This window comes from Marmota flaviventris, chromosome 5 (genome assembly GCF_047511675.1).
Source record: "Marmota flaviventris isolate mMarFla1 chromosome 5, mMarFla1.hap1, whole genome shotgun sequence".
NCBI lineage: Eukaryota > Metazoa > Chordata > Mammalia > Rodentia > Sciuridae > Marmota > Marmota flaviventris.
The window spans coordinates 9,517,986-9,535,944 of record NC_092502.1 but is presented as its reverse complement, the minus strand read 5'-3'; the positions used below and the strand labels follow the sequence as shown (position 1 = coordinate 9,535,944).

The 17,959-nt window shown below is 53.6% G+C and overlaps 1 protein-coding gene across 1 annotated transcript; it reads right to left on the bottom strand.

The window, feature by feature from the left end:
* Window positions 1-5,816: 5,816 nt before the first annotated feature.
* Stc2 (stanniocalcin 2) lies at window positions 5,817-17,102 on the bottom strand. The gene is made up of 4 exons (XM_027938719.2): window positions 16,643-17,102; window positions 14,492-14,634; window positions 11,946-12,157; window positions 5,817-6,905 (listed from the first exon to the last, which is right to left on the bottom strand). Exons 1-4 carry the CDS (start codon window positions 16,791-16,793, stop codon window positions 6,503-6,505), a joined length of 909 nt encoding a protein of 302 aa, XP_027794520.2. The 5' UTR covers window positions 16,794-17,102; the 3' UTR covers window positions 5,817-6,502.
* Window positions 17,103-17,959: the final 857 nt, after the last annotated feature.

Sequence of the window (17,959 nt, the reverse complement as noted above, 5' to 3'; positions counted from 1 at the left end):
TCCCCATTCCAGCTGAGTCACCTTCCTCCTCCTCCTCCCCGTTCTCTTCTTGACACTCCCGGGAGCCGGAAGGAGCCCTGTCCCCATCCTTGGCTTCTCCAGGCCAGCTCTTGTCCAACTGCAGAGCTCCGAGGAGCCTTGGCACCGAGATTAGTGGGCTCTGCCCCAAATCGCTCTCCTCCCTGTCTGTGTCGAGTTCTGCTTTCCTTTCTCATCAAAGAGGTTTATTAATCAGCTTTTCTGTGAGGACCTTGTTGAGATTTTCAGAGAGAGCCTCAGGAAGGGTCCTTAGCTCGCTGGCATGGGTCTCGTCCCTGCCTGGCTGAACTGGCCACACAGACTCCTCTGGTGGGAGCCTCATGGGGCTGTTCTGCGCCTGCCTGCTGCCTGGGAGAAGGGCTGGTCCCCCTGGGTGGGCCTTCTGACCTCAGGCCTGCTGCAGGCAGATTCCCACTGGGCAGGCCTGGCTCCTCTGCCCGTCCCTTAAAGCCTTGGAACCCACCCTAGAGTCGACAGGACAGAATGGCAGAGGGAGGCAGCTCGTCCTGTCTGATCTTGGCTGGAGCCCAAAGCCACCCCAAATGACCAGGATAATAAGAATAACCCCCTTCGCATGGAATTTTGTAGGCTTCACAGCGTTTCCTATGGACTGGGACTTTTCACACAGTAGCTTAGTCATTTTATCCTTGCATCTCTGGGACAGTCCTCATTTATTTATTTTTTCCATTTTTAAATTTATATTTCTCTCTTATGCCTAAAGAGGTTTACCTGGTGTAGGTGCCCAGGTCAGCACACTTGTCTATGTCTGCTGACTCCAAGAGGACAGCTTCCCAGTGACTTTTAGTTTTGAGATCCTCTTACCACTTTGGGACGTGTTGATGTTCTTATGAGGCACCAGGATATATTTGCTCGGAAGTTAAAGTGAACCAAAACTCTTCCAGTTTGACCTTTCGGCTTTCTTTTAGACAAGTTTTCCTTCATTCATTCACACCACGCACTGGCTGGGTTGCTGGGGATGCAAAAAACTGTGCAGAAAGTGACACCATCTCTGTCCTTATAGAGCTTAGGTCCCTATGGTGGTTACAGTACCGTGGGTGAAATCAAGATCCTAGCTTGGATTTGAAGAATATGCTACAAAATCTACCCACTTGTCTAGGGGGAAGACAGGCACCCTGGAAGAAGAGAAACCACCCAGAGCTTTGGGGGTGAGGCGCCACATGGAGACGGGGGTGGGGCCGCAGGAAGTACTGAGGCGCCATCTTGAAGAGGTCATCTTGGAAGTGACCTGCAGAGCCTGTTGCCCCATCAAATGCCACAGGAAGAGTCCAACCGCCCAACCGAGCCCTTTCTTAATTCTTGACCCACAAAATTATGAACCACGTAAACTAGTTTTCCATCTACAAGGCTTTGGCGGGGAGTAGTTTTGTTATAGAGCGACAGGCAACTGGGACAGAATTCCAGAGATGGATCATTCTTCCTCAACAAAGCCTTCTTTGGGGTCTTGGTCCAGAGTTACTCATACCTTGGAGGGCAAGCAGGCAGTCCCCACGTCCTCTAACACACCGCTCCTTTTTTTATGTGGGTACTCCACTTTAACTTAAGAACCACAAAAACTTCCAGAAGCTGGGTAATGGGATATGGGGCCAGCCGATCTTTCTCTTCAGCTCTGGTGAACACTTGCTCTGCCCCTGAGAAGGCCTCAGTGGAACTTGTCTCGTTTCCTCCAGTCACCCAGGCCGACCTGGAGGTCAGTGGTGGCCGTGGCTGCAGGTCCTCAGGTGCCAGGTGGCATCTGGTCTGTCTTTGGCAGGTTCACGGCCACGGGCTCCACGGCTTTGTGACCTTTGTCCTCTGTTCTCTTTGGGGAGTGGATTGATTTTCTTTTTTTTCTTTTTGGGGAGTGGTAAAAGTGGAACTGCTGATGAAGCAGGAACGCGTGACTACTAGACCAAGGCTTCTTTCTTCTCTTCTCCACCCACAAAAAATAATTCACATAAGACCTGTTTTCTGGCCAAGGCTTGTCCCCTCCTCAGCAGGGGTTTTCTTTTTTGTTGACTTTAGAACAAATTCAGATTTCTGTCTCCAGATTTTGGGGCGTGCGGCTCCAGCTCCCTTTGGAAACTGCTTAAATGCAAGCACATTTGGAAACCTTCTGCCTCCTCCCTCCCACGGCCTAATAATCCCAAGCCATTGGGTTGGACCAATCCTGAGGGCTCTGGGGGGGGGGAGCTGTGTTCTTGAGCTCGCTTGGTCGTGTTTGACTGGCGGCTTCACACCTGGGGGAGAGACGGCCAGGCGGATGGAGCAGAATTGGCATAGGGGTGGGTATGTGGAACACACTGCTAGAGCGTGCCAGCCTTGTGGCCGGTGGCAGGCAGAATAAGATGTCTTTGAACCTCAGTTTCTGTATCTGTAAAATGGGGTTTGGAAATAACATCCTTAAGCACCCAACAGAGCAGGGGGCACTTCTAGAGCCCCAAGAGTCTGCAGCTGTCAGGATGAGAACACCTGTGGTGAAGAGCTCAGGGGACCTGGCTTCTCAGACAGGGCTGGTGACAGGCAAGTCTGATGGAAAAAGCCCCTACTGTGTGTTCCCCAAAGCCAGAGGCTCCCCAGATGTTTTCCTCTGTGGGGTGTTAAGAAGAACCTTTCAAAAAATTACCCAAGCAAAGACAAGCCATAGGTGCTCTGTTCTCCTGCTCTCCCTTGTTTTTACCGGAATTTCACTCTCTGCTGGGAGGAAAGGTGAGGGCAGTGATTTTTCTCTCTAAGCTCCTTGGAGGTTGGTGCTATAAATATGATTATTCTTTCCCTAAGCCTCGAGTGAAGCAGGACTGATACTGAAAGGCTTAAATTAGAAATAAACTGTGAGTGGAGACTCCAGGCCTGGGGAGGAGGGAAACATGCGGGCTGAGGGGTCACCTCCCAGGTTTGAGTTCACGCTCCCGACTCCTCAGCCGTGTGGTGAGGGACAAGGCCATACCTGGGTTCTTCACCTGAAAGATGAGGACCACACCTACTATTTGTGGGGCAGAGTCAGGATGAGGTAATGTGTGCCAACTACCTGCTGTGGTGCCCCCTGGATGCTCCCGTGGTGGCATAGACGTAGAGAACCGGGCTCCAGCTCCATCCTGCAGGGTGGGGAAGGGTCTGCAGGAGGCGGTGAGCTCCCAGAGCATGCCAGCGTCCACCCACTGTGAAGTGCATGGCGCCTGCTGCAGGGTCAGTCTGGAGGAAGGGGCAGCATTCCCCTCTTTGGGTGGCTCGGGCACGGCTTGTCAGAGCCCCCTGAAGGAAGAGAAGCCGGGGGGTCCTCTTCACCTGGTATCCCTCACATCTCACAGTGTCAAGAGCCCACCTGCCCACGGCTGTCCCCCTTTGTACTGGATGTCAGACCCCCCCACCCCTTAGGTCAATGACACTGCTCCAGTGAAAGCCATTTATTTAAAACCTTTATTGATCCTTGAAGGAAAATAATGCAGTGTGACAACGTACAGAACCTGCTGCCTAGACCCACACAGACAGATCTTCTGACTTAGCCAGCCCACGTGGTGCCACTTCTGAGATCAGTCGGGGCTGCTCTTCCTTAGGAAGTGACTGCGGCAAGCATTGTTTTTCCGTGTTGGGTTCGTGACGCCTTTTACTGGGCTTGAGTTTAAATATCTGCCTGTGTGTGTCAAAGTGTGACTGCGGTGCTGGGCTGATGTTTTCTATTTATTTAGTTTTGGTGTCAGCCTTTCACTCTCCGGGCCCCTCCATTTGGGAATAACAGGGCTATTTATTGATACAGAGGAGAGGTGTTCAGATCATGTTGTTAAGATGCGAAGCTCAAAATAAACACGGCATCTGTATTTGGAGATCCACATCCTTCCTCAAAGGAAGGCTCGAGAGTGAATTTGTACGGAGCGCGGAGCGAGGGGCGCAGCTGTTTTCAGCTACTGCTCCCCCCCCCCCCCAACACACTTTAGACTGTGCAGATGTTCCCTGGACGCACACCACCTATGGACAGCCAGGAGCAGGACGACTGTAGCCGCCAGTGCTGCTTCGTGCTGCCTGTCCCCGGGCGAGTCAGAGGGAATGACAGTCCCCTAACTCTTGAAGGAAAAAAAACAACCAAGCCGTGGCATGAACAACACACCACCGCCACCCATCAGGGAGTTCAAATGAGCATGGCGAGCCACATCAGGCCTTGGGGGAAGCACAGAGGTAACAAATACAAGTGACAAATATTTACAATAGAAGCAACCAAGGGGACATCAGTAGGCAGACCCAGAGACGTTCGCACACCGTGCCCACCCAGCGCCGTGGCAGGGGGCATTTGGTTAGCTCCTGAGTGCTGGAAAGAAATGCCAGCCTGCTGTGGTGGCCGTGGCACGCTGTCACCATGGTTTACGCCTGTTCTCATGGCGGAGCGACATTCAGTGCCTCCTCCCTCCCTTTGAGGGTTGAGCTGGATTAAATGCACCAACCCTCTGCTCTCTGCACCCCGGGTCTTCTGGGTGCTTCTCTCAGCATGTCACCACACCCCCACCCCCACCCCCACCCCCAAATGATTTCTGTAGAGATTGGGTTTGGGGCCTATAATGACCAGCTGTGTTTGGAGCAAAGATACTCCCTAGAATAAATAAATCACTGACATGTAGGTAAATTGAGCTCATCTCTGGCCTCCAATGACTTCGAGGGAGCTAGTGGAGAGATCAGGGGAGATGCAGACCCTCTGGGCCACTCCTTAGAACAGAGATCAACAAACTGAGCCAAGTCCAGCTGGGGGCCTGTTCTGGAACAGGGCCAAGCCCACTGGTCTCTGTCTGGGCTGCTTCCAGCTCTCACCGCAGGGTTGACCAGCTGCAGAGAGACAGCTCGGCCCAAAAGCTGAAAAGACTGTATTTCCTCTCTGACCCTTTACACAAAAGGTCTGCTGACCCCTGCTCTGGAAAGACCCAGGAAACCTGGCCAGGCCTTCCAAACTGGCTCCTATTTGAGTACAGCTGTGAGAGGGTTGGGCTTTAACTTGACAGCCTATTGGGGAGAAATGCCTATCAAAGAGATGAGCTGAAAACTGCAAGACCCCCCCCCCCCCCCTGCCATGGACTTCCCTCCTGGCCCAATCCTTCCCTTCCTCAGTGAGTCCATTTCTCCTCTCTGCCCTCTGTCTGCTTGACTCCCCTCCTCATTGCTCACTTTCCAAATAGGATCTGGAAAGTTCTGCCCTGTGGAGGTTTCCAGCCTCACCTCCACTCATGCTGAAGGTTAGCCCTCTTTTTTTTTTTTTTTTTTTGTACCAGGGGTTGAACCCAGGGGCATTTAACTGCTGAGCCACATCCCCAGCCTTTTTTATTTTTTATTTTATTTTAAGACAGGGTCTTGCTAGGTTGCTCACAGCCTTGCTAAGTTGCTGAGGCTGGCTTCAAACATGTGATCCTCCTGTCTCAGCCTCCTGAGCTGCTGGGATTGCGGGTGGGCGCCACTGTGCCTGGCCAAGGTGGGCCTCTCGATGGGTGGCGCTCAGCAATCTCCTTCTCTTCTCCCCTTTTTTTTTCCTCCAGCATGGGGAAGCCAGGTTTCCTGCTCGGCCTTGCAGGGTGGCGGGTACAGAGCTTGCTGGGACCTGGCTGTGGGTCAAGGTGAGCTGCCTGATGGTCTCCCTGTGTGCGTTTCCCTCCAGGTACGAGGTCTGTCCCGGGTGAATGTGAGCCCAGGCCAGGCACAGTGCTGTTGGATTCTTTTAAAAATTGCACTTTAAAAAATTGGGCCCCAAAGGGTAGGCCGGGGCTGTTTTTCCTCCCACTTTGAGCTGGTTTTAATGAACCAGTTGCTTTGTTTGAAAGGCATTTATTTAGACAACAGATATATAGATGTAACTGGATAAATAAAAAAGTGAAATCGAAGATTGGAAGCAGTGGTTAAAGTATAAACACACAGGGGTCACTCCCTCGGACTGTGTCCCCCGGGCAGAACAATGGCTCAGAAATCACACATGAAAATGACTCTGCCCTCGCTCCCTCAAGCAGCTCTGAACCAAGAGGCCCCATGCAGGAAACTGAATTTGGGTTCCTCAGAGCACTGTGCGGCTCCTGTGCACCAGCCCCTGTGCCTCCGGGGACATCCTCTCTCCCCTCTGGCCCCGCCTTGCCCTCCCACAGTGCCAGAGGCTGCAGGGTCTAGCCCCCAGTGCTTGGCCCAGCCCAGGTGGGCATTCACCTCCCCCAGAGCAGGGTACACAGCAGCCCACCACTCACTGGCCCACGATGGGAAGAAGACAGAGATACAAGGAGGTCGCAGGATGCCCTTGAGCACATGCAGGTGCCCAGCTCACCAGGCCCGCTGAGACCCCGCTGCCCCAGGAGCCTCCATCTCACCTGTTCACACACCGTCATGAAGTCCACAATCCCACAAAATCCTGCGTGTGACATCCCCCCTCTTTAATGGCAAATGTTTTGGAATGTCCATAGATAAGAAAATGGACGGCCTGGAGGAAAGATTTCATGGCCCGTCTTTGATTTCACCTCCGGATGTCAGAGTACTCAGACTGTTCATCCTCCCACTCGCTGCTTCCAGAAGGTCCCGGGGTCCCCTGGCTCCCTGCTCGGCCCCGGGCCGGGGCATGTGGGTGGCTCCTGCTGCCTCGCTCGCCCCTGGGGCCTCTGACAGCCTCCCTGCTGCTGGGCTCTGAGAGGTGCAGGCTGGCTTCCCCGCGGTGGATCCTGGAGGGCCTGGCTCTGTCCCCTTGGAGCTGGTGCTCAGGGGATGCCGTGGAGGGCCTCTGGATGGCTGAGGTGCAGAAACTCAGGATGGAGCACAGCCCTCCCAAGTTCTGTTCACACTGGGCCTGAACACTGTGGGTGACAGCCTCCTTCACCTCCTCCCCGCAGGTAAGCAGCAGGTTCACCAGGTCCACGTAGGGTCTGGAGGTGGAGAGCAGAGAGACACTGAGGATGGATGGAGTCCCAAAGAGGCCCTGAGAGCTGCGCTCAGGTCAGGAAAGGGGAGGGGCCAGTGCTGGAGGCCCTTCCTGGAACCACTTGGAGCCCCTCTATGGAGCACCAGCCTCTGGGTCTTTCCTGGGCAGCCCTGTGGACCAGACTCCATGCAGGCAAGGACTCTCACCCCTGAATCGCTGTAGAGAGGGAGCCCAAGCAGGACAAAGAGCAGCGACAATGGCAGGTGCTTGGGATAAAAGCTGAGGGCCCAGGCACTGGAATAAAGGCAGACTGCAGGAGGGGGGCTGATGACTGACGCCAGAGCCTGTGGTCAGTGCAACAGCCTTGGGCAAGGGGGGAGGGCCTCAGTTAGCAGAGGAGGAGCCATGAAGGTTCAGGGTTCAGAGAGGGGCTCCGACGGCTTCCAAGAGCCCCAGCATTGTGGTGACAGTGAGGCCAACTGCTTTGCACCACGGACCTTCCTCTAGGGCCCCCTCCTTAAGGTCCTCCCCACACCTGTCTGCTGTTGGCTTAGGCTCATGAGGAAGGGTGTCCTTGGGGATTACTGGGTGCACTGCCCTCTGCACCAGGAGGACTGTGGACTGGGTGGTGGGGCTTGGGGAAAACATCTGCCTGCATGCAGCATCATTTCCCATGCAGCTGTCCCTCTGGGTCACAGGTGTAGGTGTGTGTGTACGTGTGTGTGATCTGACCATCCTCATTCTTTCTGTCTGGGCTTCCCCAGGATTGGGGGTGAGGGCCAGTGGTCAGGCCTCCTGGTTTGGAATGAGCCACAGCCAGTTGCTTGGCTCACTCTGGATGCCCTTCAGGGAAACTGTTCCCCCAGGGCTGGAGGGTGCATGCAGACGGCGGGGCGGGCCTGCCTTGACATGCATGGGCCCAGCTGCTCAGCCTGTCCGGCTCTCGCTGGCCTCTCAGAACTCCCCAGGTGGGGTGGCTATGGAATGCTTCATCATGTGAACCCCTTCCTTCCTTCCTGGTGCTGGGAATTGAACCCAGGGCCTCATGTATGCCTGGCAAGGGCTCCACCACGAGGTAGGCCCATGGCCCACTGACCAACATTTTTTTTTTAATATTTATTTTTTTAGTTGTAGTTGAACACAATACCTTTGTTTTATTTATTTACTTTTTATGTGGTGCTGAGGATTGAACCCAGGGCCTTGCCCAGGCTAGGCGAGTGCTCTACTGCTGAGCCACAACCCCAGCCCCACTGACCAACATTTTAAAGTAGCCCTTAGCTAGCTAAGGTCCTGAATGCATCTGATCATGAGCATCACAGCCTTGGATGTCTCCTTGAGCAGGGAAGTTACTGGGAACATGGGGTGGTTATAACAAGCCTGGCCTGGAGGGCTGTGGAAGAGCCTGTGATCTTTCTGTGCAACGCACTGTGGCTGTCTTAAGACGTGTGCAGTGTTGACCGCTGCTTGATTAATTAGTCCTCAAGTTGTGATTGGGTAAACTGTCCTCGCTTTGTGGATATCGATTGATAAGAGGGAGAAGGTGGCTAAGAGGGCAGGAAGGCCTGGGGCCGGCTGATAGCAGAGAGGACTGTTCTGGCCGGTGGAGTTCAAGTTGCCTTCTAAGTTCTCCTGGATGCCGTTGGCATCATCTGTGCCTGGCTGATGGGCACTGTCAGTGCCAGTGCCAGCAAGACACTGCCTCCTTGGCTACCTCGAGGAAGGCCTGCATGTGGCAATGCAGGGCAGAAAGCGCTCAATGCATGTTTGACTCCTCTGCCTTGAAAAGTGGCTCTGGTTCCTCAAGTTCACTAAGTACCTCTGGCTAAAGCAACCACAGGGTCCTAGCACCTGTCACCCTGGGCCCAGGTGCACATGGCAGGGGCTGTGTCTGTTTTTGGGGTTTAGGTGGATTCCGTCCCTCAGGCTTCTTTGCCCCGAGCTGGGGGAGGCTGTCTTGGGAATGTGCAGCCTGCCCCGGGCCTCCCTCCCTGGTGTGCTGTATCTGCCAGAGAAGTGCCTGCAGGACCCCAGGAGGCAGGCCTAGCCCTCGCTCTCCTCAGCCCTTGGCTCTCTCCCCGGAGGCTGTGGCCGCGCGGAGGGGTGTGTGTGCTGAAGTGAGTTCATCTAAGCCTTTGGAGCTGGCATGGTGCCTTCTCAGGCTGCAGGACGAGCCGTGTCTAATGACAAAGCCCAGCTCTCTTGACTGGGTGTCAGCAAGGCTAACAGTCTAAAAAAAATACTTGGAGGGGGATGTGCCGGGAGGCTCTGAACCATCACTGGCCGCCAGCACCCAGTGACAGGCTGTGTGCAGGCCAGAGCAGGCTGCCCGCAGCTAGGGGGAGGCAGATGACCAGGAGAAAGATGGGCGGGAGGAAGAGGCAGGGAGCAGAGGGCCCCGGGGAGTTGGAAATGGCTGCTCTAACTGCATGTGCTTGTTTTGGGATCAGTAGGGCTGGGGCAAGGAGGAGTGCTGTGAATTCTAGGGTATGTCCTCTCTAATCAAATACAGTTCTCATTCTTATTTGTGACCAATGCCACACAATTTGTAAGGGCCTTCTTGAATCAGTTAAGATGGCAAAAAATAAATAAATAAATAAATAAATAAATAAATAAATAAATAAAAAGCTAAAAATCTCAGGCAATTGAGCTTGCTGTGTAGCGAGGCACTGCTTGGCTGGGCTTCATGAGGGCTGCTGATGGGGGCTTTGGGGGAGCAGGTATTTGGAGTGACTCACTCCCCAGAGGGGCTGGCCTAGCCAGAAGCAAGAGGACCTGTGTGTGACCACATAGCATGTTCTCAAAAGAGACCACACTCCTGATCAGAGCAGGCCTCCTGCTTTTCTAGAGCGGGACAGGTGGGCAAAGGCCTGGGGGGCGCAACGTGCCAGGCTGCCATGAGGAGACACTAGACAGCCACTGAGCTCCTTTGGTTTCAGGGGGACAGCATGCAAAACCCTCAAAACTTCACTCCCCCAAAGAAGACACTCAACAACACATTGTAGACTTATAAACCTGCACCCCGGGCCCATAGTCAACAAGCTGTCTCATGGGTGACAGTGGGGGATGGGCTGGGGCAAATGGACTTATGGAGTTTCTCAGCCATGGGGCGTGCATCTTTTTCAGGGTACCTGGAAGGAAAGGGGTTTCACAGAGCTCACTGTGTGAGACAGGGGGATCGGTTTGAGAAAAGCAAAGAACTGTACTATATTTGGTGACCATGAGGCCTCTGCAGGTATGGTGAGGAGAGGACAGGCCAGGAACAAGGAGGTTGGGTTCTGACAGCTGGCTAGTTCCTGTAACTGGCTTCAGGTACCTATGCCCTCTACAAAAATATTTGGAAAACAAAATGTATCTATACTGAACTTGTACGGATTATTTTTTCCCCTAGACATTATCTCCTAACCAATACAGAGCAACAACAATTTCCATAGCATTTACATTATATTAGGTATTATAAATCCTCTAGAGATGATTTATGCATACAGGTTGGGATTGAAATGAGAAAACTGCTCTGTGCGTTTACGAATATGTCAAATGAACCCCACTATTACGTATAACTGTAATGCACTAACATTTTTGAAAATGAGCAACAAACAATAAACAAATGTGTGCAGGTTATATGCAAAAGCTATGTCATTTTATATAAGGGTCTTGAGCACCTATGGCTTTGTGTATCTGAGGAGGACGCTCCAGGCCCTCAGGGATGACTGCACACTGCCAATCCCCACATTGAAGAGGAGGACTCAAACCCCGGAGTGAGGTTCAGCCTTCACTTTTCTATAAAATGGGACAGTAACTTCAATCTTGTAGCATGATTGGGAAAGACAGATGTGTTAATTCACACAAAGACCCTGGCCCAAAACCTGGCACATTAGAAAAAAAGGATGGTTATCATTGTCGTTGATGCTGTTATTACTATTGCTCTCTTAGGCGTATTTGGAAGAATGAAACTGTTGCATGAGTTTTGGTGTGATTCAAGGAAAAGGCAACGTACTCTTGCTTTTGGCAAGAGCTGCCCGCATCCATGCCCCACACACCTTATGATCCAGAGGCTGTTGCAAGATACCTGCAACCTTATAACCAAGTGGGTAGTGACAGCAGAGGGTTGTTGTCCTCCATGATTGAGGTGATACTGGGGGTGAGGGTGGGGTAGCCTGTTTAGTGACATAGCTGGGAGCAGGTCATGGCATGAACTGAGGAACAAGAGTTCATGTACTGACTTGGCACCATGCCACCCTGTGGGAAGAACAAGGGTGCCCTCAAACTGTCAGTGATATGCACTGGACTGTTAGCTGGTGGCTTCCTTTCTGCTTCGAGGAAGGAGCCATTGGCTCGTCCCTCATGTTAGGAACAACTGTGTACCCACTTGCTTTTACGTTTCTGCAAAAATTGGATCTGAAAGCTGGGACCATTTTTAAAGAATGAGGAGTCCTGGGCTTATCTGTGAATTGCAAGTCTTCCAATAAGGACTGTCACATTTTCCTGGTGTGGCAGGCCAATGCTTAGCAGACCAGTTTTTGATGTTTGTTTTGCATTTTCTCTGGTAGGGGATTTTCAAAGAAAGGAGAGCCTTGGGGTAGGGGGGAACACTGCTCTCAGTTAAGCTGCCTGGTCCCCAGTCCCAGCTTTGCCTTCATCTCAGTTTTCTCATCTGTAAAAAGCCAGTCAAAGCATCCAAGTCTTGGAGCTGCTGCGAGGGTCAGGTCAGGGTCAGACACAGCACTCAGCACAGTGCCCGGTCCAACAGATGTCTCAGCGCTCAGCTGCCCACAAGGACAACCCTGCAGCTATTTGGGATATTCAGAGACTTCCTTGGCTAAGGGGAAGATGAGAATTTCTGATTTTAAACATTTGAGTAAAAGTAATATTGTTTCTGGGGCCCAGGATTTGGAAAGTGGTGATGAAAAAAAATCTCATTTTTCTTGAAAGCCAGCAGGACAGGGGCTCCTGGGGGACAGCTTTTGGGAATGCAGCCTTGGACAGCAGGCCCTCAGGCTGGATGCCATCGCGGGCCGCCCTCCCAAGCCCTGCGGGTAGTACTCACTCGTGCATCAGCAGGTCCTTGAAGTGGATCATCTCCACCATCACCCGGATGTTCTCCTGCGCTGCGGCGCACAGCCCGTGCCTGAGGTAGCATTCCCGCTGCAGCTGGGACACCATTTCCTTAATGGCCGGGCACTTCCGGCTTATGCAGCCGAACCTGTGCCGCAGAGCGTGGGCCTTGCACTTCAAGGCATCTTTGATGAACGACTTGCCCTGAGAGCAGAGGGGAGGGGAGAGGAGAGGGCGGAAGGCCGGGCGTTAGCGCGCGTGCACTGACCTTTCTGGGGCTGTCACCCAGGACTTTTAGGACAACAAATCCCAGGCCCTGTCCCAGACTCATGTCCTTCCCAGGTGACGGGGCACATCGGAGGTACATCCAGAGTGACAGGACACCTCCGGCACCGCGCCAGAAAGGATGTTAGTGTTGTGCACTAACAAATCTGCCTCCTTCCTCCCCAGCTGCGCCTTTCGTTTCCCTTGAACTGGGGCTTCCGCGGCTGTCAGGGCAGCTCAGGGCTGGCGGCTGGGTGGCAGCTTTTCTGGAACACCCGGGGAACTGGGCCATGACTCCTTTGTGGTTCTCAGCAAGGGTCCTTCCCGAGTGGAAGGTGCCCATTGGCCGCCGAGATGCACCTTCTTCCATTCCAGGAGCCTCACCAAGATGGAGGCCGCCGGTCTCCTTTCTTGCCTCAGGACCTCTGGCTCCACTCGGGCCTCCTCTTATCCTTCAAGCAGGAGAGTTCTTTGCCCTTCCAAAAAATGACTCTACTCCTTTAAACTGTTAGGATTTTTGCCACTAAAAGGCCGCCTGGCACCCGGCCTGGCAGCATCTGAGCCGAGTGGCCCTCCCCCACGCTCCTGCCTCTGAGAGGCCCGCATACATCTGGCCCGCAGCTCTCCTCCCTGGCAACCCCATTAGGCTGCGCTTATCCTAGAAAGGAGCCAGCTGTTGGGGTTGTGGAAGGAGCTCGGCCCTGGCTTCCTTATCAGTGTCCCGGGCAGGGGGCACTTGGGTGCCCACCTAGGACTCCCCACAGCCTCCCTTACTCTAGAAACAAAACAAGCTGTGGTCCTAGAGGCTACCCTGGGTTTTAGACCCGGGAAGCCACTTGAGACAGTCAATGGTTTAGGTTGGACACGGGAAGCCAGCCAGCACATTTATTTTGGTTCTCTCTTTAGAAGCAACTGAAATGCGCCCAGAGAGTGTCTGAGGGCTGAAAACCCACCCTGTGGCCCCTTCTCCTGCAGCTCTCCAGTAGGAGCCAAACGGGACAGGGGGCTTAACTAGTTCTGTGCTGGGAACTGACTGGTGGGGATGCCTCTAACTCGAGGACACGAGGACATGCTCCTGTTGGTTGAGGAAAAAAGGGAGATTAATTCACTCCAGGGCCAGAGCGACCTGTTCTGGTCTTCTTCCCTGACATCCTGTGGGATCGCCCTTCAGCACACATCTTTCCTCCGGATTTCCTATTACGCTTCCTAATTCCAGTTAATCCAGAAGGGATGCGTTATTAGGGAGCCTCGAGTTCAAAGTTGTGCTCTTTCCTCCCTGGTCTGTTTCCCTTGTTGCCAGCTCACATCCTCTGTGGTTAGGCTGCGGGGCCTGCTGCCTCCTGGCTCCCAGGCCCAACCCCTGTCAGGCCCTCCAGGATGTCAGGCTTGCTGACGGCTGATGTGCATGAATCACACCTCCACTGTGGCCTCTTCAGACGCTGTCACTGTGCCCCAGTGAAATGGGAGAGGAAGTTTATGATACACAGTAACACCGTGTCTCAACAGGGCACCTGGGACCAGGGAGAAAATGAAGGGGGGGCCTAGTGCCTCGTGCATAGGAGCACACGTTTATTTGGGTTGTTGGCATTGGAGTCGTAGGTGCTTGTTAGGTCCTTGCCCTTGTTAGGTCCTTGCAACTCAGCTTTAACCTGGGACCCCAGAATATCTCAGTTGGGTCAGATCCTAGCCATATTTATTATATAGAACAAAAGAAAAACACAGCATTTCATTCATGCTTTTGACTTTTCAGGTTGGGAAAAAAGAGCCTGCTGCTTAGAAGGAATAAATATCTGTTCTTTTGGAGGCTTTGAAGAGTTCAGTTTGCCTGCCCCTCCCCCGACCCAACCTATTAGGTAGAAAAAGCTTTTGGAATGTAATACTGGGGGTCTCTGCCCCTGCCCCTTTAGCCTACTGTTCCTCATGCAATGGCTTTGGGGACTGGGTTCTGGGTGAACAGAAATGATGTGTCCTCTCTTCCAAGGTGTCCATCATTTCCTATGATTCTGGTATGCAGGCTCACTTTGCCTGTGTAGACACAGCTTAAGAGTGTAGAAGGATTCACCTACATAAAGATAGCAGGACATCAGTGCCCTGGGGAGACCCTGGCATCCCGCTCACACCTGGAATGTCTCTTGCAAGCCCTGAAATTAACATCAAGAACAGCTAAGGAAACCTGTTAAGGAGTTAAGGAGTCTGTTAAGGACTTTTTCCAGCAAACATTTCTATCGCACTGTGCTAACCTGAAACATGCTTCACGCTCTGTGTGGTCTTTACCTGGGCATCAAATTTTCCAGCGTTGTGCAGAAAAGTCATGCAAATCCCATGTAAGCCCCGAATCTCACAAGAGTTGTTCTCGAAACATTCAAACACGCCACATCCCACATCGCCAGCGTTGACCAAACAGTGTTGGATCTCCGCTAAAATGAAAATTACAAATATATACACAACTCAGCCATGCTGGGGAACACAAAGAGGGCAGCTGAAGGAAAAGTCAGTGAGGACCAGAGGAAATTGTAAGGGGGGGAAAAAGTCAGTGATAACCATATCAGAACTGAAGAGCAGGGAAACCAAATTTCATCACTAATACCACTTACAGGAAATGTGATATTTGTAAATATTTGTAAACTTTAGCCAAAAATTATAAAAATCAGAATCAGAAATTAAGTGAGTATTCTCCCTGCTCCTTTCCATTTTATTAAAGCATTTATGGGAATGTGTAGTTTGAGAGCAGAAAACATATTAATATCAGCTTTTTAAACTCACAGACAAAAATAAGATTTTAAGATGAAGGTATTTCATCAATGAAATACCCTTCTCTACTCGGATCTGTAGAAGCTGTAGCTATTAAATCAGTCATTTCCTTCCTGACCCCCAAATAAGAGCGTCCCCAAAGCAGTTTCAATTCAGCTTTATGATTCAACACCTAAAAATCAAAACAAAATTCCTATTAAGGCAGCGCCTCCAAACCATCCGCATTAAAAATACCAAGCTAGGGAAGCCGCGGTTTGCTGGCAGGCTCGGGGAATCGAGTCCGACCCTGGCTAGCCTGCCAGAAGGCCACCGTCCACCGTCCGCCCTTAGAGGTTCCTCTTAATTAGGGATCCGGTGTGAGGTATCACTTAATCCCCTGGAATTCCCGTGGCCCCAGCGCTTGCTGCCCTCCTTCGCAGAATGTGTTTCTAATTCGACTGCCCGAAAGGACAGACGGGGAGTTAACTGTCAGGCTGCCGCATGCGGGAAGCCTCTTCCCTCCCTCCCCCTACCCAATTTTCTGATTTAAACCGACCACAAAATTACATCAGAAAAGTATCTTTTGGAAGAAGGGCGGAGCCAGAGCAGACAATCCGCACTCCGATTCCTCTAGCGAAAGAGGGGTGTATTTGTGGAGGGTCACTAACTACCTAGAATCAGATTCAGTTCCCAGAGAAAGCGCTGGAGAAGGGGAAGGGTTCCGCGAGGGTCCTGGGGTGTGGAGGGCGCCCTCCCTGGCAAGTGAAGGTGAGAGGCTCCAGGAGGACCCCCGGCGCAAACCGGAAGGAGGGCGCAGGGCAGCGATTCACTCACTTGGGGCGTCCCCTATGGGCATTCGTGCATTCCTGCTAGGGCGGTGAGCGCACGCTCGCCGCCTCTGCGGCGCTCGCACAGCCCCCCAGAACACAGCGGGATTGGGTGCAGAGTGAAGGAGCTCTAGGCGATTTTCCTTCTCTCCCCGGAGCTGGGAAAAGAGCCAGCCCGGTGTCCCGCACGCCTGGCTCTGCTCTGCTCGCAGCTCGCCGGTGAGCACAGAGCAGAGGCGGCGCACGGTTCGGTCCTGTCACCATTTCTTCTCATGCTGACCTGCCCAGGAACAGAGGACTGCGGCAGCACCACGGAGGTACGCTTTGCGCCACCCCTATCCCTTTCAAAAGCAATGCCCCCGCGGGGAAGTTCGCGATGCAATTCGTCTAGCCAGCAAAGTTCTGGGATATCGGGCATCTTTTGAGGAAGGAGTGAAGCAGTACTGCCGCTGCTGGCCAGCTGTAAAAGAGAGGTTCTCCCGATGCAGGGCTTAGCCCGGCTCGGGGGACCCTCGGAGCCTCCCTCCGGCCAGCCGGAATGGAGAAGTACGCTTTGCACTGGACCCGAGACTCTCTGCCTCTGGTAGCGTCAGGCGCTGCCTCATTTCCCCTCAACCCCGGGGGAGGACAGCAACAAGTCCTGCCCCAGCCATTTCATCACCCTGCTAGCACGTGCAGATTCCGGGCGCTCCGAGCCCGGCGCAGACATAGCTTGGCCTTGCGCTTTCCTTTGCACGTCCCGCGCCACCCCAGGAGTTTGCGCTGACTGGGGTGGGCGTCCGGTTCTGGGCGAAACGCCCAGGGCGCGCTGCGTGGGTGCACAGGGTTCTCTCCCGCAGCTCGTGGCCGCAGGGGCGCACGCATTTACCTGTGTTCTGCAGAGACAGGCGGCCTTTCTGTTGGGAGCCCCTGTCTTGAGGACCTTCGGGAGGGTAGGTGGCGTCGGTTCCCCGCGCCAGGTCGAAGGTGGCCAACACCAAAGCCAGGGTCACAAACTGACCAAGACGCTCGGCACACATGGTTCTTGGGATAAACCTCCCGCCTGGAGACCTGGGTTCTTTGTGCTCCTCTCCTCCTCCTCTTCCTCCTCCTCCTCCGCAGCTTCCCCTCCTCCTCCCACTCTTCCTCCTCGCTTGCCTTTTCCCTCCTCCTCGCGGCTGCGGCTCGGATAGAGGTTACCCAGCGCCCTCCCGTAGCTCTCCGGAGAGCATGTGACCAGGCCGTTAGCAGAGCCGCGAGTGCCTGGCAATGGCAGGGATGGTGCCTCAAATATCCCTGGAAGCTCTGGTGTCACTTGAATGAAGGAGTCGAGCAGGTGTTGTCCCGGCGGTTGGACCAATCCGAGACCCTGGCCCGTTTGACAACACAGCCTGGAGGCGGGGCCTGCGCCCCACTACTACAGGAGGAAGCCGAGCGCCGCTGGGAGCGCCCGACAAAGTTGCCGACCTGGCGGCGGCCACGCGTTTGCGTGCGTGTGTGCGAGTGTGTGTGTGAGCGCGGCCAGAGATGCGTGCGCGTGTGCGGGTGCTCCGAGGCAATGGCCGAACAGACTTAAAAAAAAAAATCAAAGTGGAGCCCCGCTCCGGTTGCAGTTAGAGGGTGAGAAGGGACGGTTCGCGCTGGGACAGAGTCACCCGGGTCCCTGACTCGCGTCACAACCTCATCAGGCTGCGAGTTTCCTCTTTCCAGTTTGGAATTCAGGAAGGACCGCAGCCCGAGGTCTTGATAGGTTGGAACTGAGATACCTGTGCACAGTGGTCGTGCGGGCAAACTGAACGCCCACGGGAATTCTTAGCGTGAGACGCTTTGCGTTAAACAAAGTAAAACCAAACACGACTGAAGACCGGAACAGAAAGAAGTACTAAAGTTATTTGCCCTGAGCAACTGCCGCCTCCTCCCGCTTTCTTTTTGGTGGGTCGTGCAACACCTGGGATATCCTGTCTCGCTCCTCCCCCAGTCCAGTCTGGGCTGCAGGGATCCAGGTGACAATCCCGACTTGCATCATTTCCAGGCGGGTGGCCCGGGAGGCCCAGGCAGCCTGAGTCAGCCCCCGCGGAGCTTCGCGTGCTGCGGAGGCCCGAGTTTGAAAGACAACTTCAGGCGTCTCCAAACACACACACTTCTCTTTCCCAAAGTGCCACTCGCCGCCCGGCTTGGGCTCCCTACTCTCAGTCCTCGGATGGAA